This window comes from Sarcophilus harrisii, chromosome 2 (genome assembly GCF_902635505.1).
Source record: "Sarcophilus harrisii chromosome 2, mSarHar1.11, whole genome shotgun sequence".
NCBI lineage: Eukaryota > Metazoa > Chordata > Mammalia > Dasyuromorphia > Dasyuridae > Sarcophilus > Sarcophilus harrisii.
The window spans coordinates 540,480,625-540,500,804 of record NC_045427.1 but is presented as its reverse complement, the minus strand read 5'-3'; the positions used below and the strand labels follow the sequence as shown (position 1 = coordinate 540,500,804).

The 20,180-nt window shown below is 38.4% G+C and overlaps 1 protein-coding gene across 2 annotated transcripts in view; it reads right to left on the bottom strand.

Moving 5' to 3' along the window:
• FAM174B (family with sequence similarity 174 member B) overlaps nt 1-19,889 on the bottom strand; it is a 33,935-nt gene extending 14,046 nt beyond the window's left edge. Inside the window, exons 1-2 of one of the 2 annotated variants that reach the window (XM_031955541.1) lie at nt 19,131-19,889; nt 2,998-3,141 (exon numbers count right to left, since the gene is read on the bottom strand). In XM_031955541.1, coding sequence (XP_031811401.1) covers nt 2,998-3,141; nt 19,131-19,450 — 464 coding nt within the window. In that variant the 5' untranslated portion in view covers nt 19,451-19,889. The remainder of the gene's footprint in view (nt 1-2,997; nt 3,142-19,130) is intronic. The other variant, XM_031955542.1, reaches the window with a different exon arrangement.
• Between the last annotated feature and the right edge of the window lie 291 nt (nt 19,890-20,180).

The following is a 20,180-nucleotide window of genomic DNA, read 5'->3' as shown; positions in this document are numbered from 1 at the left end:
GAGCTGTGCAACTCGGCAAATCACTCAACCTCTGCTTGCCTTAATTTCCTCAACTGTAAAATGAGGATTGTAATAGCACCTACCTTTCAGGGTGGATAAAATGAGGTTGTACAGGGCCAGACACAGAGTAGGTCTTTAATAAATGTTTCTTCCTATATTCCTTCCTTCCTTATAGCAGGTAGCACTTGAGCTGAGGCTTTTAGAGGAAGAGATCTTTGGGTAGTAAGTGAAAAGGTAAGAAGGGAAAGTATTCCAGGGAAAGGGACAGCCTGTACAAAGAAGAGAGAGGTGGAATGTTGTGCACAGGAAATGTGGAACACGCCAGTGTGGCTGGAATTTAGAATGCATGAGATGCTCAAGGAATAGCCTGAAGGGTTTGCAGAAGGCTAACTCAAAATAAATTAGAGCTATAGGCCCTGGATGCATGGTGAGTACAAGTGGGATGCAGCATATTACCAATATCAACTTGTAACTAAGGAAATAAATCAATGTACTTGTAAATGTATATAGTCCATCCAATAAAACCCTCAAAACTCAGGTCTTAACCTTTTGTAACATGCAGCAATCTTAATTCTTCAGAGTGATTCAAGCTGGTTTATCCACCTTTCGATCAGCCTGCTTTTTTGCTAATGAGAGTTGGAAACATGTGTTTCTGGAGAAATAGCCTCAGATTTGACCCTAAAAATTAAAGATTTTTATCTCGTGGATTAGAATGTCTTGGTTGGGGGAGGAGGGAAGAAGGAGGGAGAACGTACCCAGAAGCAAACTTGCCTGCCTTCTCCCTTCTTAATCAAATTTCCAACTTGGTAGAAAACCCCAGGAAAATTGAACCTGCCTTTACCCTCACAGCAGGATATCAGTCACATAATATTATCATAAGAACTGTGTGTGCAATAATCCTCAGATTATTGTCCTGGTGCAAAAAAACATGACTTCCCTTCTCCCACTGCGCAAAAGGGCAGGTGGAATATCATGTGCTGAAACCATCAAGACACAAGGTCATGATTCAGTCACATCTCCAATATTAAATGTAGCTTTTTCCGAGAGGAAGCCCAAGGACCATGGATGAATTATGTAGGAAATAAAAAAGAGTTTCTTTTTTCTTATTTAGTCACAAGGTTGCTCTGACTTTGCTCTAACTTAAAACATGCCTGTCTTTGAAACAAAAAAGTAAACTCCATGCTATTCAGTAGCTCACCACATGACAGTCTTATTTATTAAAACAAGGCTGATAGAGAAGTTCCACTCCAAAATTAATCTAATCATCAACATTCAAAAACAAAAGTGGATGAAAAATGTAAGCTTCCAGGCATACCATGTAGGTACATAGAGTCAAATTAGTTTATCAATCTAGGGCAGATGACTATTGCATTGGTTCTAGGAAGAGGGACAGAAGGAAGAGATATAAGAAATGGTTTTGAAGTTTCTTTCAGAAACCATACACTTCTTTCAATCATCCCAAACTGTCCATTGCTCCACATAGCCATTTCTCCCACAAAATCTGATGCAATGTGCTCTCAACATGTGATTATAAATAGCCTAAAAGTCAATGAGAATATGTTTCCTGGTTATAAGAGGGATGGAATATGTTCTTGAGGATTCCAGGAGATTATAAACACATTACTGAAAATAGGGAGGACCAGCAGAGGTCACAAACAAGGAGGAAGAATATTGGAACCCCCAAGATCATAAAATAATAAGAGGAAAACCTTCATCTCTTTTGCAGATACATGAGAAAATATAAACAAAAATCAAACAAATTGTATGAGAAATCTTGGAGGCCTGGGATTTACTCAGATAAGTTTCAGTGTCTATCACTTTAAAGATAAAATACACTCCTCAATTTGACATTTAAAATTCCATATAGCTTTAGCCTATCATTCCAGACATGTTAGTTATATTACTCCCTTTCACACATTTTATGCTGTAGTCAAACTGAACTATTTGCTATTCTTTGAATTCAATGTTCCATTTCTTGCTTCTAAATCTTTACAAAGACCACCCTATATGCCTGACCTGCATTCTTCTATCTCTTAGCCTCCTTCAAGATCCAATCTAAATTCTACATCCCATGGAAACAGGTTTCTGATCTTCCCAGTTGTTGGTACTTCCCTTCGTCAAATTTTCTAGCACTTGCCCACCTTTGTAAACAAATCATGCAGAAGGATAAAAGCTCCAGGAAGGTAGTTTTTCATTTTTTGTCTTTAGTTCCTATAGCTTATCTCTGTGCCATCGTATACACTTAACAAATATTGATATGATCTGGGAATCAAAAGTCTTTGGGTACTGTCCCAGCTTTCAACATGGAATAACTGTGTGACTTTGGTCACTTAAACTTTCTTCATCTAGAATAGTATAGACTTATATAACATCTTAAAATACTATCCAATTAAAAGAATCTATCTATTCTGAAATATTCCAGGAGGGCAAGGGAACTTAAAAGATACAAATCTTCTGGAAAAAACAAAGTCATTCTGATTTTGTTCTGATTTATTGAAGAAACATCCCTGTGTTTCAAGCTTGACAAGACAATATACTCTTTTCTTTGCATTAATCTACATTTTGCCCTTCTGAACTCACTATAGCAAGGCTAGAAATTCCAGTTTGTGTGCATACTGTTTGACTGGCACAAATTTATACTATCATCTTACACTATGGCAAATGCATGAGAAACAGGAGCTGGAGTTGATTATTTTAGATCCAATTCCTATAATTTCCTCACTTATATCAAATTTCTCAGTTTATCCATTTCACAATTTGGGAAGCAATAGAGTGGAGAGTGGTGGGAAATGAATGTTAGTTTAAAGGACAAAACATGAAACTCTGTATACTCTCCATGCTGTCAGTATTTCTTGAAGTGGATTTCAGAGATGTGCACCTGCTAGAAGTTACTTTTCAAGGGCCTGACATGTAGGAGTATAAAATACAGTTCACCATATCCACCCAAATACTAAGAAATCAAGGAAGAAATCTTTACCAGAGCTACTGATATTGTACCTGTAAATATACCTGTATTTGACATCAAAAACTGTTGAGTCTTCCTCATCATCATCATCTTCATTTAAAGGAGTCATTTCTACTCTCTCTGCTGGAGTCGTAATAATATCATATTTCCGGGTTTTCTTTATTCTCTTTCCAGACCTAGGAAGAAAAATAAATACTTACAGAATAAAGAAATAAAAGAAATAGGTTGCCCTGGCCTTCACCTCAGGCTGCAAAGGGAATGGGCTTATTATAGCTCTCTGACGCAGAAGACCAATTCCCACTGTATTCCTTTCTCTTGAATCGGCAACTGAGCTCATTCTCAGGATCCTGGTTTCATATAAAACACATCATTCCAAGCAATCTTCTGCTTCTCACACCCTAACACTGTATCCCCCAAGGGTGACCACAAACATGTCATCTCCTGGCTATGTTAATTAAAGATACTGAATCACTGGAGGCCTGAGGTAGCCTGCTTACTAAAAAGGCTTGAAGAAGAAAAGGTATCCCTATAGAGCCAGAGGAAATAAGAAGGAAATTTGGAGACTTGAGTCGCTAAATTGTTATTTTATACTATAGTGACAGACCATTGAGGATACAATGGAAAGTTTGAAATCAATGATCTCTACTCCTAAGTTATCTTTCTGTCCAACTGAAAGAACTGTCAAGAGTTATTGTGATATATATTATCGGGTAATGGAATATGCATTGTACCAGGGTTCTTTTCCTGACTCTGCCACAGTTTTGACCTTGGATAAATCATGGCACCTCTAAAAGCATCAGGTTTCTCCTTAATAAAATAAAAGGGTTAGGTAACGTAATTTCTAAGCTTCCTTCCAGCTCTGTAATAGTCTAAGAACATAAGCTGAAATGAGAATTAAGGCAGAATACTATCCTGACTGAGGAAACAACACAAAGATACCAGCCATGACATTTTTCTTAAGAGTATAGAAAACATACCTTGATAAAAGTCATAAACTGATGCCTCCACGTGGTATTAAACAGATTTTGAGTTTTTTAAGATTATGCTAAACAAGCAAAAACTCTCCTAAGTTCTCACACCTTAGTAAGAGTTTGAATATAGACTCAGTGATGGGCCCTATGATTTTAAGATTAGACAGAGTACCTAAATTCAAAGAGCTTCATCACCAGAAAGCTGCTCACTGAGTGATGATAAATCTATTATCCCCAGCAAATTACCCAGGCTATAAATTAAAGCAAAGAGGAAGCCTAGTGCCTTGCATCCCATGGATACTTTAATAAAATGAGTGCTCACATTTATAAAATTTGTTCCTGTTGTGCCCAATTCTTTTTTAATTTTTTTTTTATAGTTTTTTATTTACAAGTTATATGCATGGGTAATTTTACAGCACTGATGATTGCCAAACTTTTGTTCCAGTTTTTCCCCTCCTTCCCCCCCATTCCTCCCCCCACCCATGGCAGGTTGACCAATACATGTTAAGTATGTTAAAATATAAATTAAATACAATATAAGCATACATGTCCTAACAGTTATTTTGCTGTACAAAAAGAGTTTGAAATAGTGTTGTGCCCAATTCTTCATGACCACATTTGGGATTTTCTTGGCAAAGATACTGGAGTGGTTTGCCATTTCCTTCTCCAACTCATTTTACAGATGAGGAAATTGAGGCAAATAGGGTTAAGTAATTTGTCTGGAGTCACACAGTAAGTGTCTGAGGCCAGATTTGAACTCAGGAAGATGAGTCTTCCTGACTCCAGGCCCCTCACTTTATTGACTATACCACCCAGCAGCCCATTTACAAAATTATGAATTACCAAATCTCTAAAAAAAAAAAAAATTTAATATGTTTGCATAGAACTAAGCCCTTCTCAAGTAAGTTTTAAAGCCTCAGATCATTCAAGCTGAAATTTTTCCTCTTCTGATAAGTCACCATAGGATAGTTCACAACTGCTTGTCTAAAAACACTTGTCTCTTCTATTGTCTTTTCACAAACAGGGATGATGGTTCGTTTAATTTAAAAAAGCCAAGTTTATAGATAAGTCTCAAGCACTACAAAATATGCACCTTTCAAACATAAGAAGCACATTTTAATTTCACAAGGCTTAACACCCTTCTCACATTGCTGAGGCATACTATGTTATGCTCAGAATTTTGAATACGTTAGTAAAGTGGTCAATTATAACTGAAAGTCAGGACAGTTCCCAAGACAGTAATAACAAAACCCCACAAGCATGAAATTTAGGAATCTGTTTTTAAACAAAATACAAGCTAGGCATATTAGATCCTTTATCATATACTCCAAACATATGAGGATAAAAACTATATTTTTCTTATGCAAACCATTATCAGCAAACAAGCATATGTATATATACACACAATCTTAGAAATCATGAGACAGGCTATGCCATGTGCTTTAAACAAATCCACATAATCATAAATATAAAATGATTTATGATAACAGTGAGTTACCATAATAAACTTTCACCTAGGGAAAAGAAGAGGGTACTATGGGTCATTAATGGAGAAAGGCTGCATAGTATTTCTATCTCTAAAACAATTACTCAAAAAACAGAGTACATAGCTGGTAAATTCATGCCATAAGAGTCATATGATGGTGTACTTTTCATTTGTTAGTGCCTTCTTCCAGACAAGCTTTTTCCTAAGTACTTTTATGTACTCATTTTTAAGCAAAACACACATGAAGCAAAACACAATGAAAATTAAAGCTAAAGAATGAAATTGTCCACCTCCTGGACTATGCCATGCTGGCATTTGAGACAGTAAACCAAGCTATTCCATTAGTATGGATATCTTAAGACAGGAAGACAACAAGCTAAGCCTAGAAATGAGCAGAAAAACAAGAATATCATAGATGGCATTTGGAAAATGCAGCAGTGTTTTCAGTGATCCTAAAAACTGCTCATTTCCACAAAAGTCCATCTATTTCATGACAAAAATCATCTGCTGGTGCTATATGGCTCCCAATTACGGAAAAACACAATCTGGAAAGAATAAAACTTGTAGGTAACCCAAAAAGCAATGGAAAGCTGCACAGTGATGTGGGTATATTGTCAGAGACAAGATGCCAAAAGAAAGACATGGAAAGCATATATGTCCGAGTAATTTAGGCAGTAAGACAAAGAGCCAATAGGTGGGCAATCCAAATGCTACACAATCTGAGAGTTAACAAAAGATCATTGGCATGTCATGTAATTTCTTTATGAGAGATTTATAAACAGATATGGATGAAGCTTGCATAGGATGAAAATGCAATACACAAGTGGAGAAGGTACTCACATTGATGCAATCACTGATTCCTCTATGTAAATAAAGACAGAAATCAGAATGTGATTATTCATTGGATAAATGCATTTTTATCAAAAAAAAAATTCTCTATATGCTTGCATTAAAACTGCAAATAATTTCTAGTATATGTATTCAGAGTTTTTTTTTTCATAAAGTTGCATTGATGTGTTCCATCAATTCTTTGAGAAAAGAAAAGATACATATTTAAGGAAAAAGGAAAGCTGGTTAGCAGGGATCCACCAAATTGACAATATTTTAGTACTCTCAGTAGATAATAAAATGCTTTGCATTAAGAATTTTGTGACTTGAAGTCCCTTTTAAGGTTATTTAGTTCAAATTCTCCTTTTTCACTTAAGGAAACTGAGACCTATGGAGATTGAGTGATTTGCCCAAATTCACAGTCATAGTAAATATTAATGTCAGAATTTGAACTCAAGATTTCAGACTCCAGATTCAGAATTCTTTCTTCTATATCACACAATCTTAAAGTTTGAGCATCACTGGCCTATCTCCTTAGATATTCTGTCCTCACTTTCAGAAACATAAAAACATACACAATAAAACCCAATTTAGAGCCTATGTCCAAATAATACATATTACCACAATAGAATAAGCTCAAAAGGTTCAATATGGGAATAGGAGAGGCGAGCCAAGTCCCAAGGCAACAACTGGTTCACAAAGATAATGTTATTATATGAGGAAGGGTTTGAAAGAAATAAACATATGGCCAGTGATTGTTAACTTGACTGTGAAGATGGAAGGACCAGTCCCCCTCTCTTAATCACTGCACTCTCACTCTCTCTTTCAGCAGGTGATAATTCCTAAATCTTTTCATTTTGGCCAAAAAACATCTCTAGGCAAGTTAAAACCTCCTGTAATTCTGACAATACTATTTTGAAAGATCTATTTTAATTAATGGATAAATTCCAGTAGTCTGTCCTTCAAACACACTTGGCTTTTATACCTAAAAATGATTTTTCCCTCTTGAATTCCTGCCCATCTTTAATAAATAATAATAATAATAATAATAATAATAACAGCTAACATTACTATATTGTTTGCTATATGCCAGACTTACTATACACTGAGCATTTTACAATTATTATCTCATTTGATCCTTTAAATAGCACCACAAAAATGGCACTTTTTTCTGATTCCCATCTTCCATTACAGTCCTCCTTGAACCTTTCCCAGTACTTTGTATTGTACTTCTCAGATATAGGGTTTTATAAAAGTAGCTTTGTGCAACATCCCTCCTACCTCCGGCAGAATAAAAATTCCCTGGTGACAGGGATTGGTCTTGCCTTTCTTTGGGGCCCCCGAACTTAGCATGATGCTTGGTTTAGGGTAAGTGCTTAATAAATTAATAGACTGCCTGTAAACTTTAAAAGAACAGGGACAAAAGCTTTTCTAACTCTGGCTATTCCTCCTTCACCACCATCACTTAATACCTAGCCTCTGAATAAAAACTTTAATAAAGGTAAGTCAAAAGAATGACTTAAGGGAAGATGTTAAAGTAAGAACCATTAATTACCAGATTACCAATTTCTAATCTCCAAAACCTCCAAAATCTCCAAAACTATTCACCCACCTTCCTAATTTTATGCTATACTATATCCAGGGAAATTATATTGGATATTCCCTAAGTGATTTAGAATTATTCCTAAAGTTCTCACAAGAACAAAAAGTCAATCAATGGTTCCTCCTCAATACTGTAACACTCCAAGTAATGGGGAAAGTGGCACCCAAATAAAATCTGAAAATAAATCTTCAAGCTTCAAAAGAATGTGTGGATCTTAGGAACTGGGTAAGAATAACAAAAAGATCAAGAAAGAACAATGTTTAGCGATTAGAGGGCCTAATAACTGATGTCATGGTCTAACTAAATTTGCCCAAGGAATCATAGGCAGCTACTAAAATGCAGTCTCACTAAATGATTCCACACTTGGAGAATTTCACATCTATTTGAGTAAATGGCCTCTAGGTAAAATCACTGCTGACCTTAGAGAAAAGTCTTCAAAAAACCTCTAAATTTATTATTGAGGAGATTTCTCAAAGCTCAGACAAGGCTTCTGGGGGAGGGGAGGAGCAAAGTCCTTCAGAATAAAGTCTAAATTAGTTTTCCTTCTTTGCAATTAATTTCCCAGTCACAACACTCAATAAAACCATCTGCAAAGCTTTAATAAGGTCCCTAAACATTTACTAAGGCTGCAGGAACCTAAGGGGGAGAAACATCGAGGGCTTGAAAAGTCACTACCTGTAGAGCCGGCTCTTTCTAAGCTTGCTGTCTCTATTAAAAGAATAATTTAAAACTCTGAAAATTATCCCAACGGCCATTAGAAAAAGCCCTCATGGGTGATTCATACAACAATTTTGATGTAATGAACTTTAGAAATTACATTTCTAACCACCAATTCTCCCATACCTCATGGAAGGGAAGCAATTTTTATGCTGTTCAACTGTCCTGGGTGTTAATAAGGTGAGACTGAAACTTGTGAAGTCTTTAATGACATCTAGACGAATTTTTGCCTGTGGCTCAACTGGAGGTAATGTCAAGTAAGGGGTGAAAATAGAGTTAGATTGAAAGACTACATAGAAAAATCTGCTGTGCACTGGCAGAGTCAAGATTCCAGCAGGAGTCAGAAGTCTTATCATATATTTCTCAAATTAAAAATGTATGGGTTTTTTTTTCCCTTCAGCAGCTGGCTGCCAATTAGAAGAGAAGAAAGGAAAGGAGTGACTATTCCACAGCCCCAGTCTTACAAAGAGATCCAAATAAGGCTTCTAATAAAACATCCGAACATAAAAGATGACCTGTCTAAAATGATGTTGATAAGTTAAGATTGTACCAGACTTGAATATCCTCAACCAAAGCAAAATGGTGCCTGTTCTTGGTCATCCTATAACCAGACTCAGCCATTTTCAGAATCTTTCTAATTTCCTGAATAGTTCTATAACCTAAAAGGGTTTTTCAAAAGATAGATATCACTCACAGATCAGCAAAATTTAATTTTAAAACTATTCAAATTAAATAATTTAAATTAAAATTATTAGTTTAAAATTAAAAAGTAAGGGACAAGAATTACCGAAGCTGTCCAGTCCACCTGATGCAATTTAAAAAAAAATTTAAGAGCAGAAATTAAATATAAGATTGGCAGGTGGTGCTACATGTAGCTCATTTGTGTAGAATTAAAGATCAAAGAGACAGGGCTGCCCATTGATAATTCTTCATCTTTGCATTATAGTAATATTGTGTCATTGCTCTTCTATTAGACTATAAATTCATGAAAAACAAGGAGGACCACATCATTGTATTCTCAAACTTTTTAGCCATACAGTGTCCTGAACTCAGTAGTGACTTAATACTTGCATAATCTATGCTTAATGTTTGTTGAATGAATAATGGATGCAAGTATTTTGAAAAGGCATAAATAATAATAAAAATGTAAAGTATAATTATTCATTTTAATCCATACCTACTTTATTGGCAGCATAAAACAGTTTATAATAGAACTTGAAATACTATACTGCTCCAAAACAGGAAAGAAAAAAAATCACTAAGTACTACAGACCTCAGAATCGTGGGCACTGACTAAGACTCAGGTCAAATACTTCCACCTGCTGATAATGTGACTATGTAACACAGGTAAAGCTATTAGAAATGAGAGGAGGTTAAACTAGAAAAGGAAATTATTTAAGACTAAAACAACATTCATTTGGCTAGTTATTCAGTGCTGCTAATAATCAATAAATTGAAGACTAGTGTAAAAATAGTGACCACTTTCAAAGGTTGTCAATCATTTTCTTCTTTATCTAGATGCCCTCCCCCATTTCACCCTAACCCAATTAAAGCCAGATTTTTTTTCAAGAGCTGAGAACAGGTCACTTTGCTGGGACTTTTCAACTCACTGTCTGTGACAATGAAAAAGAGCAATGTTTGAGAGTATGTGTAACTGGAATGTCACAGCCCACTGCTGTGTCAAACCCAACACACACATTTCCTGAACACTTGATAAGAAGGTGGGGAAAGTATCCCAAGATTATATTGCTCAAGAAATAATTTGTTACTATAATCAGATTCTCCAGGGCAGCTGTCAATATTGCTCTGATGAAAGCAGTGTTCTGATGAAAACACTACACAAAAATCCAAATCAACAAAAGTTGGATCCTGAACCTTTAGGACTACAATGGCAGGTAGGTTGGATTGCTAGCCAGCAAGTTCAATAGGATGGCTTAAGTAGATTCCATTCAAACACAAAGGCATTACCATAAAAGCATAAATTTCTCTACTATTATAAACTTATTTTCATTTTCAACTTTGCTGTTGGACTATACATCTTCCTATTTGGGGGATCGGGGAAGAAAAACAAAGAACAATTAAGCCATAACTACTCCCCAATAAGTTGAACAAGAAAGATGGAGGAGGATTCTCCAGAATTCTGCAGACCCATCACATATTTTAAGGAGGAAACCTTGTTCTTTGGGGCAATCTATAGGCATGTAATTCTCTGAGGAATTAGTGAATGTGATGGATTATTCAAATGGACTTGGGAGACAGAAAAGCCAAGACTCAAATCTCACCCCTAAAACTTCTCTGGAGGACCCTGAGCAAATACCTTCAGAGTTTCTGACATTCTCATTTGTAAAAATAAGGGTAATAACATCTGTAGTTCTTCACATCAAGGAGTTTTGTGGGAATCAAATGAAATAATACATGTAAAGCCACTTTGCAAACTTTAAAGCACTCCATACATACATGTTAATTATGAGACGCTATGAGTCAGGAGGACCTGAGTTCAAGTCCCACCCCAGTATTTATGACCTGAACAAGTTGAATAATCTCTAATAATTAATGCAGGCATTCTGTTCTATCCTGGGGAAGGAAGTTCTCACCTAGAACCTATGAAATCACAAGCCCAACCTCCCTTTCCCCTCCACACATACAAAACAATGATCATTAAGATTTCTTTCAAAAAGGATATCTTTATGCTTCAAAATCTCCCTAGATCACAAAAAGTGTATTGTTTCCAACTGTGTGCATCAAAGTTATTACCCTCAGGTCACATCCTTTACCACTGAACCTTTTTTGACCCACCACTGTACCTTGTTATTGGCACCAGGGAAGCGGCAATATGCTAGAAAAGAGACTAGTTTGGGGAGTGGGAGGAATAGGAGAGGAGGAGATATGAAGGGAGGAAAGTAATCCCTCAACCATTCCTTCTTAGAGAGTATTAGTAATATAACTTCAAACAAATTAAAACATAAAAGCGCTCTCTCTCTCTCTCTCTCTCTCCCTCCTTCTGTCTCTCTCCCTCCCTTTCTGTCTCTCTCTCTTCCTCCCTCTCTTTCTCTCCCTCTCTCCCTTCCTCCCTCTCTCTCCTCTTTCCTCTCTCTTCTCCCTCCCTCTCTCTCTCTCTTCTTTCTCTCTCCCTCCTTCTTTCTCTCTCCCTTCCTCCCTCTCCCTCCTTCTCTCTCTTCTTTCTCTCTCCCTCCCTCCCTCTCCCTTCCTCTTCCCCTCTCTTTCCCCCCTCTCTCTCTTCCCCTCCCTTTCTCTCTTCTCCCCCCTCCCTCCTCTCTATCCCCTCCCCATTACTCTCCTTCCTTTAACCTTTGGAAAGCAGATATACACTTGCACCATTAATCTTCCAGGAAATATTTTCTCAGTGCTCTCATGAGATCTTTCCAAACACCTCCCATCATCATGCCAGGTCCTTGTGACCCTCTGTGTTTAATGTGTTAGAGGAGTCACAGGGAAAAGAGTGATAACAATTTCTGCTAGACAAGTTTCTCCAGGTTTGCACTTGTATTTATACAAGGCTGAGTACTTTTGTTTGCAAATGCCAATAGAAAATAAGGACACCATTCTCAAGAGAATTTTTAAAAAGCAGAATTATTAGGAGTTGGTCTTTGCCCCAGCCACCCCACCCTTAACGAAAGTGTAACCTGTCCATTTTCATGGTGTGATAATCTTACTATATGCCATGCTCGTTGTTTCATTTTTGTGATTAGCCAAGTATAGGGAAATCTCAGTGAGGAAGTTTCTCTTTCCAAAGGACCCTGCTCTGCAATGTAGCCTTAAAGAGCTTTCTGGGACATTGAGAGATTAGGTAACTGTCCAGTGTTCCAGTGTCACGCAGCTAACCTGTTTTTAGCAGGGAGAGAACACAGGGCTTCCCGATTTCAAAGCCAGCTCTCTATCAGTTATGACCAACAAATTGCCTCTCAGGAGTACTGAACCTTTTATAAGAAACCATATAGCAAAATAGAAACTACTGTAGAAACATCTTTACCTTCAACCTGCTTTTCCCACCCAATCACCAATTCTAGGAAAAGCCTTGAAAAATTCAGCTCTTCTCTTCTCATACTTGAAGACTTCATCCTTTCCCATTCTTCAACTATCACCACCATGCCATACCACCATGCTGTGGGAAGAGCACTGGATTTGGGGTTAGGAACTGTGTTCAAATCCTGACTCTGACACTTAGTCAGACACTTAGTTGTGTGACCTCTGGAGTCACTTAACCACTTTGGGCCTGTTTCTTCCAACTATAAAATAAACAAGTTGTACTAGATTATCTCAAAGGTTGATTCTGGCTAAAAAATTTATGTTTCTATGAAATGATCCATCTCCATCCTTGATCTGTTTTCTGGCTCCAGCCTCACATCTGCAAATATCTACTCTACATTTCCACCGATTTCAAACTGACCTAAAACTTAACTCATTATCTAACTTCTCAAGGCAACTCTCCTTCTTGACTTGTTTGTATCTTTAAAGGGAATCACCTCAGAGTCACCTTTTAGCCTTCCCTTTCCCTGAAAAGCTTTATCTAATCATTTGACAACTTCTGTCCATTTTTTTTGGAGTACTAGGAAACTCCAGTTTCTAAGTCATACAGGACACTGTCATTTGATTAATTGTACTAATACATCCCTTGGATGATTTTATTTATTGCCTACTCAGAATTTTCAGTGGTCCCCCATCACCTATAGAATGAATTCTAAATTCTGCGCCCTCTACAATCTAGTTTAAAATATATAACTAAAATCTGAATTTATTTCCATCTTTTCTGTTATTTCTGGGGAAGACTGCAAAACATTTTCATCAGTTCCTTCATCTTTCCTTTTAAAATTATATATATATATGTATATATACATATATATAAAATACCTCATGTTATGTCTGCAAAATAAATGCATATAAGGTCCTTAAAACCCCAAAACATTATGTGCTATGATGATATAAAGGCAAAAACCACATTAAAACAAAAGATTCAGTAACAAATTCAAGGGAAGATTTTCTCTTTTCAATTGGAAGAAGACACCAAAGTGACATTTCATGCAGACCCACAGCTTGACATAAGATATATAACTATAAGGCTATAAAACTCAATTTATGTTATTGACGTAATGAAGAAATCTAATACCCAAGCAGATGAAATACAGTGAGGTCTCAAAAGAAAGAAAAAATCTAGACCTTCAGGCTCAAGAGCCTCTGGTCTAGGGAAGCAGATGTTCTGCTCTAAATTATTTTGGATACAGGGATACCTTAATTTAAAAGACATTTCTGTTCCTTAAAAGTTGAATACAAATTAAATTTTGGTAAATCAAATCATAATTTGAATGCACTAGAACTGAGTTTAGTATTTTAAAGCTGAGTTGACTCTCAAATGAAGTAAAAAAAAAAAATGGGTTAGAAAGAGCAGCATTAGGTACAGTAAGAAATGATGTTGAAATCTTATGACTTGTAATTTAAAAAGCACATATTCTCACTTTAATTTGTATGCAGTTAATTTAACACCTTTACTCATTAAGCATTAATAAGTTAGCTTTTATAAAGCACTTTAAGCTTTGCAAAGTATTTTACCTATATATCTTTCTTTTCCCCCCCCTAACCATCCTAGGAAGTAGATACTATTATTAATCTCACCTTGCTGCAGATCAAGGGCACTTAAGTGTCTGAGGCAAGATTTGAATTCAAATCATGTTGATTCCAAGTCCAAAAGCACTTTATCTATTATGATACTTTGGCACTTTATTGCATTATGAAACATAAAACATTCAATAGAAGTTTCAGTACTACTTTTTATCTTGATCAGCAAACAAACCAAATGTTGATGTTCTCCTTTAAAGTCATAAAAATAGTCAATTGGGCTCCTTTTTGTTACCAAAGATACTGAGGAATCCCCCCCCCCCCTCCCCGTATAATTGAGATGACAATTATAAGCAACAACTAGTCTATTTGGGATGGGGTGATGGGAGTAAGGGGTGGGGAATGTTTTGTTTTGTTTACTATTTAGCTTCTGCTTAGTGCACAGTCTAAACAGAATTTCCAGTGCCTCAGGAGTCTCCACAAAAAAAGGATCTTGCCTTGAAGTTTTGCCACTGATCCAAACCAGGAAATGTCAGCTGACCCATATTGCCCAGCCCCACCCCAACTCCAAGTACCCAAGAAAACTTTCCTTTCAGATAGTTTATAGTGATTTCTAGAGAAGTGGTTAAACAAGAACAAGAGTACACATTAAATATAGCTATTTAAGCAGAAAGTAAATGGGAGTAAATGGACAAATAATTCTGAAGAGTGGAGTGATGACATTTTGTGCCTCAAAAGCCATTTATTTTAATGTAAGCCATTGTGAACTAAGTCTTACTGGTCATACTGACATTTAGTATCAGGTTGTTTTCATTTTCACTTTAGTTCCCTAAGCCTCAGTTTCTTCATTTGTAAAATGAGGAAGTTTCTTCCCTGAAGTTCCTTCAGAAGGGAAATGTCACCTTCTCAGCAGGCTATTTGCTTGGGAGCCTGCCAGGAGGTCAGTTTACCTTGGCTATCTTGCTTTTCCCAGTTGCTTCCCTTGGTTCACATCTGAACACACAGTTTATGGAGCACTGAGAAAGGGCAGGAAGGAAGTAGTCATTTCTATAGATATATAGTTTGTAAGCTGGGCATCTGTAAATCAGAGACTGATAATACTTTTCTTATTTACAGAACCTTTGGTCAAGTCACACCAGACCTTATTGGCCTTGAGAAAAACAGGAGAACTGCTAAGTTTATATACAAACAACTTATGGGACTAGAAGAGCAAAGAATGATGCAGTTCTAAAGTACTTTCCAACTCTAATTCTGACCCATGATCTCAATGCCAGAAACAAAAGCAAAGAATTATTAGGGGGAAAAGTCTGAGGAAAAGTGACTTTTAGAAAGTAGCCTCAAAGACATTCAGAAGGTCAAAAACAAAGGCACCCTGCCTCCAGGGAACCTAATTTTTTTTTTTAATCCCTCTTTTTTCTTCCTCAGGCCCTTTTTTTTGAATTAGATAATTCACTCATTGGAGATATCTTGTATTTTACAAATACTATTTCCATTTTTTCTCCACATCATCTCTATTTTTCAACATTCATTCAATACCTACTATGTACAAGACATTATACTTGTAGATTTGGAAAATAAAAAGAAATAAGCCTTCAAGAAGCTTACAATTTATTAGGGAAAACAGCAGTTAGACAAATACCTGTATTACTATAATATATAACTGTAGGCATAATAGATAAAATGGTACAAGTGCTAAAATTAGGAGGAAGAGATCCCAACCTTCAGATAAAAAAGCAGGAGGAAAGATTTCATAAGGGAGGTGGAATTTGGGTCATTAAAGTTCTAATAGGGGATTTTCAACAAGAACCACAGTAGCAAAAGAAAAATGCAGGACATGAATGGGGATAATGAGTAACAAAGTTTGAATGAAGTATTTGCTTATATGAATGGAGCAGAGGGAAAGCTCTTAGAAAAGAGGCACTTAAGTTGTGCTAGGTGAAGGATTTTCTATCCCCACCCCTTAATTTACTTCTACCTCAAAAGAAAAAAAGGGCACATTTATTTATGCAATAAATCCTAATTCAGCTTTATAACAATTAACCATGTAAACCATCCTTATGGAATACAAGTTAAAGAAAATTGAAAAGGAATTTCCTAAAAGTAGCATTGCAAAGAGTATTAGATTTACTAAGTTTATGGTTAGTCTCCTTTTTGCCAACATAGATAACTAATTAGATTCTTCTTGCCCCCAGGTATAGGATCAGAAGCTTACTCAAATAAAAATGGTCTAGAGGAGGAGAAAACACTAATCAGTTTGCCATGACAGCTGTTTCTTGGAAAAAACTAATCTCTTTTTATCATTCCACTCCCAAGTAAACAAGAATCCACCCCCTCTCTAGTCTGTAGAGTAAGCTGCCTGACTCAAATATGCAGTCCTTTCACATCTGGAACCATGCTGGTTTATATTCTATTTCCCATTCTTGGGGCAATAACAAGGAGCATGCTGGTTAAAGAGTTAAAGTATTTCCTTTTTTTTTTTTTTTCTTTTAGTCTTATGGCTGTGGTTTCATGTTTTGGTCCAACTAACAATTGAAATATCCAAACAACTGTTTCTCTAGCCACTTAAGTTCTCCAACTGGAAAGCCAGGAGAATTCTGGGATTTATGGTTTCCCATCTCCTGTTTTTCATGGCTCCTTTACTTCTAGGACACAGTGTGTTGTTTATTTTTATTTCTCCATGAGGAAAACCCTTTACCCAAAATTCTGCAGCAAAGAATCACAAAAGTTTTCACCAATACTCCTAAACCTGCAACCAAAGTTTCTTCCCATCTGTTGATGGTGCTCACACACTCAGTAAGTTTCTTGTTTCACACATGCACCTATGAATACAACAGACATCAAAGTGTTTGTTTGATAGCCCAAGAATGGAAGCAAATGACCCATGAAATCCTGACCCCCACAGGTTATGGGCAGCTAAACTCAGCTGAGAAACAAGACACATTTGTTACACTCCAAGCAGGATCAACATCTTGCAACCATTACACAAAATGCTACTTCAGCGAATTATTGTGTGGCCACACACAGATACACCATTCCCACAGTGAACATTAACTTCTCCATGAGCTCTCAGACACATAACCGTCCCTATTTCCCTTACCACCATCACATATGCAGTCTGAAGTAGAATCAACCCATTACCTTGGCCCTAAAATCTATAAACTTTTCATTTAAAAATTCCTTAGAGTGTAATTCCATTTCATTTAATCAACTTTTACTTATGTCTCATTTATACCCTAATTATTCTATCCTGTTATCATAAATTAATAGCTTATGTTTACATAGCCATTTAGGATCACCAAATACTTGTACAACTATTATCTTTCTCTCTGTAACAACCATGGGAGCTTTTGGCATTGGAAAGATGTTGAATTTGGAGTCAAAAGAAACTGGGTTGGGGGGTAGCTAGATTGCCCAATGGTTAGAACACCAGTCTTGGAGTCAGGAGATCCCGATTCCAGTCATAGACACTTAAAGATCCGTAGATGTTTGACCCCTCAGCAAATTATTTAATCCCAATGGCAGAAAGAAAGGAAGAAATTAGATTCAAATCCTAGCTCTATTGCTTTCTAGCTTACTCCTGGGTAAATCATTTATTAACTTTTCTGGGCTTCAGTTTCCTCAATTGTAAAATAAGAAGGTTCGGTTAGATAACCCATCATTCTCTAAATCTGTGGTCCAATATGAGAGACCCTTATTGTTTAGTAGAAAACAGGCCTTCGAATCAAGTCTGGTCAAAGACACGTGTTACTTGAGTGGCCTTGGGCAACTCATACTCTTCTAGGTAATTTATTTTACAAGTGGTTTACTAATCTTCATAAGTAATGGTAATAAATATCAAGGTTACCAAAGCAAAAACTAAAACAAACAAAAATCCCTGTGATAAAAGTAGCACCAGTATTGTCATCCTCACTTTATAGATGAAGAAATAAGCCCAGAAAAGTTCCAACTATTACACAAAGCTAGTAAGTAAAGCAATTTTGAATTTCAAATACAAGTCTTCCAACAGGCAACTAGATAGTACAATAGATAGAGAACTGATCCTGGAGTCAGGAGTTCAAATTCGGCGTTAGCACCAACTGTGTTACCTTAGCTAAATCACTCGGCCTCACTCTGCTTCAGTTTTAACCCAAGGATCAAATGGGAGAATGAAGTGCTACATAAATGCTACTGTGATTATGTTAACTATAAGGCCGATGCTCCTTCTGTGGCTTTTAAATCTGCACTGGAGAGGGGACCGGGAGAGGAAAAAGGGACTGCTCCATCACACAACTTGAATATAAACATCTCAAGATTCCCTTTCGTGTTGCTCTAACCCTGATACAACACCCAGCGTGAAGCAGCACCTGTGTACTCCAGTTCACAAACGCGTCTCAGAAAGTAAAAAGTGGACTGGGAAAAAGGCATCAGAAACCTAGTCGGAGACAACGGAAGCTAAAAAGAAATGCCCACAGACAGATTTTTGGGGATGAGGAAGGACATCAACTGAAATACTAAAGTGGGGGGATGGAGGATGGAGAAAGCAAAAAAGGTCACCAAAAGCACTGCATTTTAGAGCCTGAAGAAAGCCTGGAGTTCCCGGTCTTTTCCCACAAGGGGGAACTGAGGCCCAAAGCGCTGAAGGAGTGAGTAGTCCTAAAGTTTCTGACAAAACGTATAAAAATCGAGACACCGCTGCAATAAAACATCGACTACACCACAGATTAAGATCCACGGGGATCTTAATTTGCTACAGTTACGCTAGAGCAAAAAGTCAAGGCTTCCTTGGAAAACCAAGCATATGACCTGTTATTTCTCAAATTAATTATGACAGCTGTTGCCCGGCTGTGACGGCCCTAGAGCATCTCCAGGATCAAGGACACCGACTCTGCTGGTGCTTTCCAAGGCCCTCTCCTGGAACACCCCTCGCCACTTGGCATGAGAAGGGGGGCCCGGGGAGAGGGGAAGGGGCCCAGGGAGAAGCGGCCCGAGCCCCGGCTGCGGCGAAGCTACCTGAACACCCGGAGCAGCAGGCAGGCGATGAGGAAGGAGGTGAAGGCGCACGCCACGATCACGGCCGCCTTGAGGGTGGGCAGGTCCCGGAGCAGGCTGGAGATGCGGGTCACCAAGGTTTCGCTCCGGTTGGCGCTGCCGCCCACCACCGTCTCTCCTTCCAGCAGGGTGGCATTGCCCGGCCCCGAGCCGGGGCTTATCTCGGGGGGCACGGGCGGCTGCGGCTGCGGCTGCTGCTTGGGCGAAGGGATGGAAACGCTAGCCCACGTTCCGGGAGCTAGCAGCAGTAGGAGCAGCAACGGGGAAAGCAGCGCTCTCATGATGCCTGCGGCTGCAACTAGCCGGAGCCTCGCGCTCAGCCGGGCCGCGCGGAGCTGCTGGGGTCGCGGGCCAGAGGAGACGAGGGGCCGGGCGAGGGGTGGGGGGTTCTGCTTTGCAGGAAACGGCGGAGGCCGGAAGAGCCCGCGCAGCCGCCGCCAACACGTTGCACCGAGCCATTCGATGGGCTGCGGCCCCACGTGGGCGGGTCCGGGCGGCCAGACGAGGCTGGGGAGGCAAGGCAGGGGCGGGGAGCTGCGTGCTGTCCCCCGCCCCGGCTCCCCGCGATGCTGCGCGAGGGGGACAGCTGGGGAGGCGCCGGGCTTGCGGACCCCCCCTACGGCCACAGCTCTTCGCCCTCCTTGAGCTTCCAGACGCCTTTTCTTCCTCCCCAATCCCCACGGGGACCCTGGAGAAAGTTATTTAGATCCGAGCTTGGCCAGTTCTTTCTCACGCGCCCGGGAACTGTTAGTAATCACAATTGTGACATTTCAAAATGTTAACTTCCGAGCTGAGCTCGGGCTTTAAAAGGTGAAGGACCCATTCTGCCTATTTTTCCCTCTTCCTCGGAGAAGAGAAAAATGCAGTGAGAATTAAAAAACAAACAAAAAAATTAAGACGGAGTGAAGTGAGAGGGAATTATCCATGCCCCAGACTCAGTGATGTTTTTCTTGGGTCTTCCTCCAAAACAAGAAGACACTACCAATTACCAACCCGCCAACAGCCACCCAC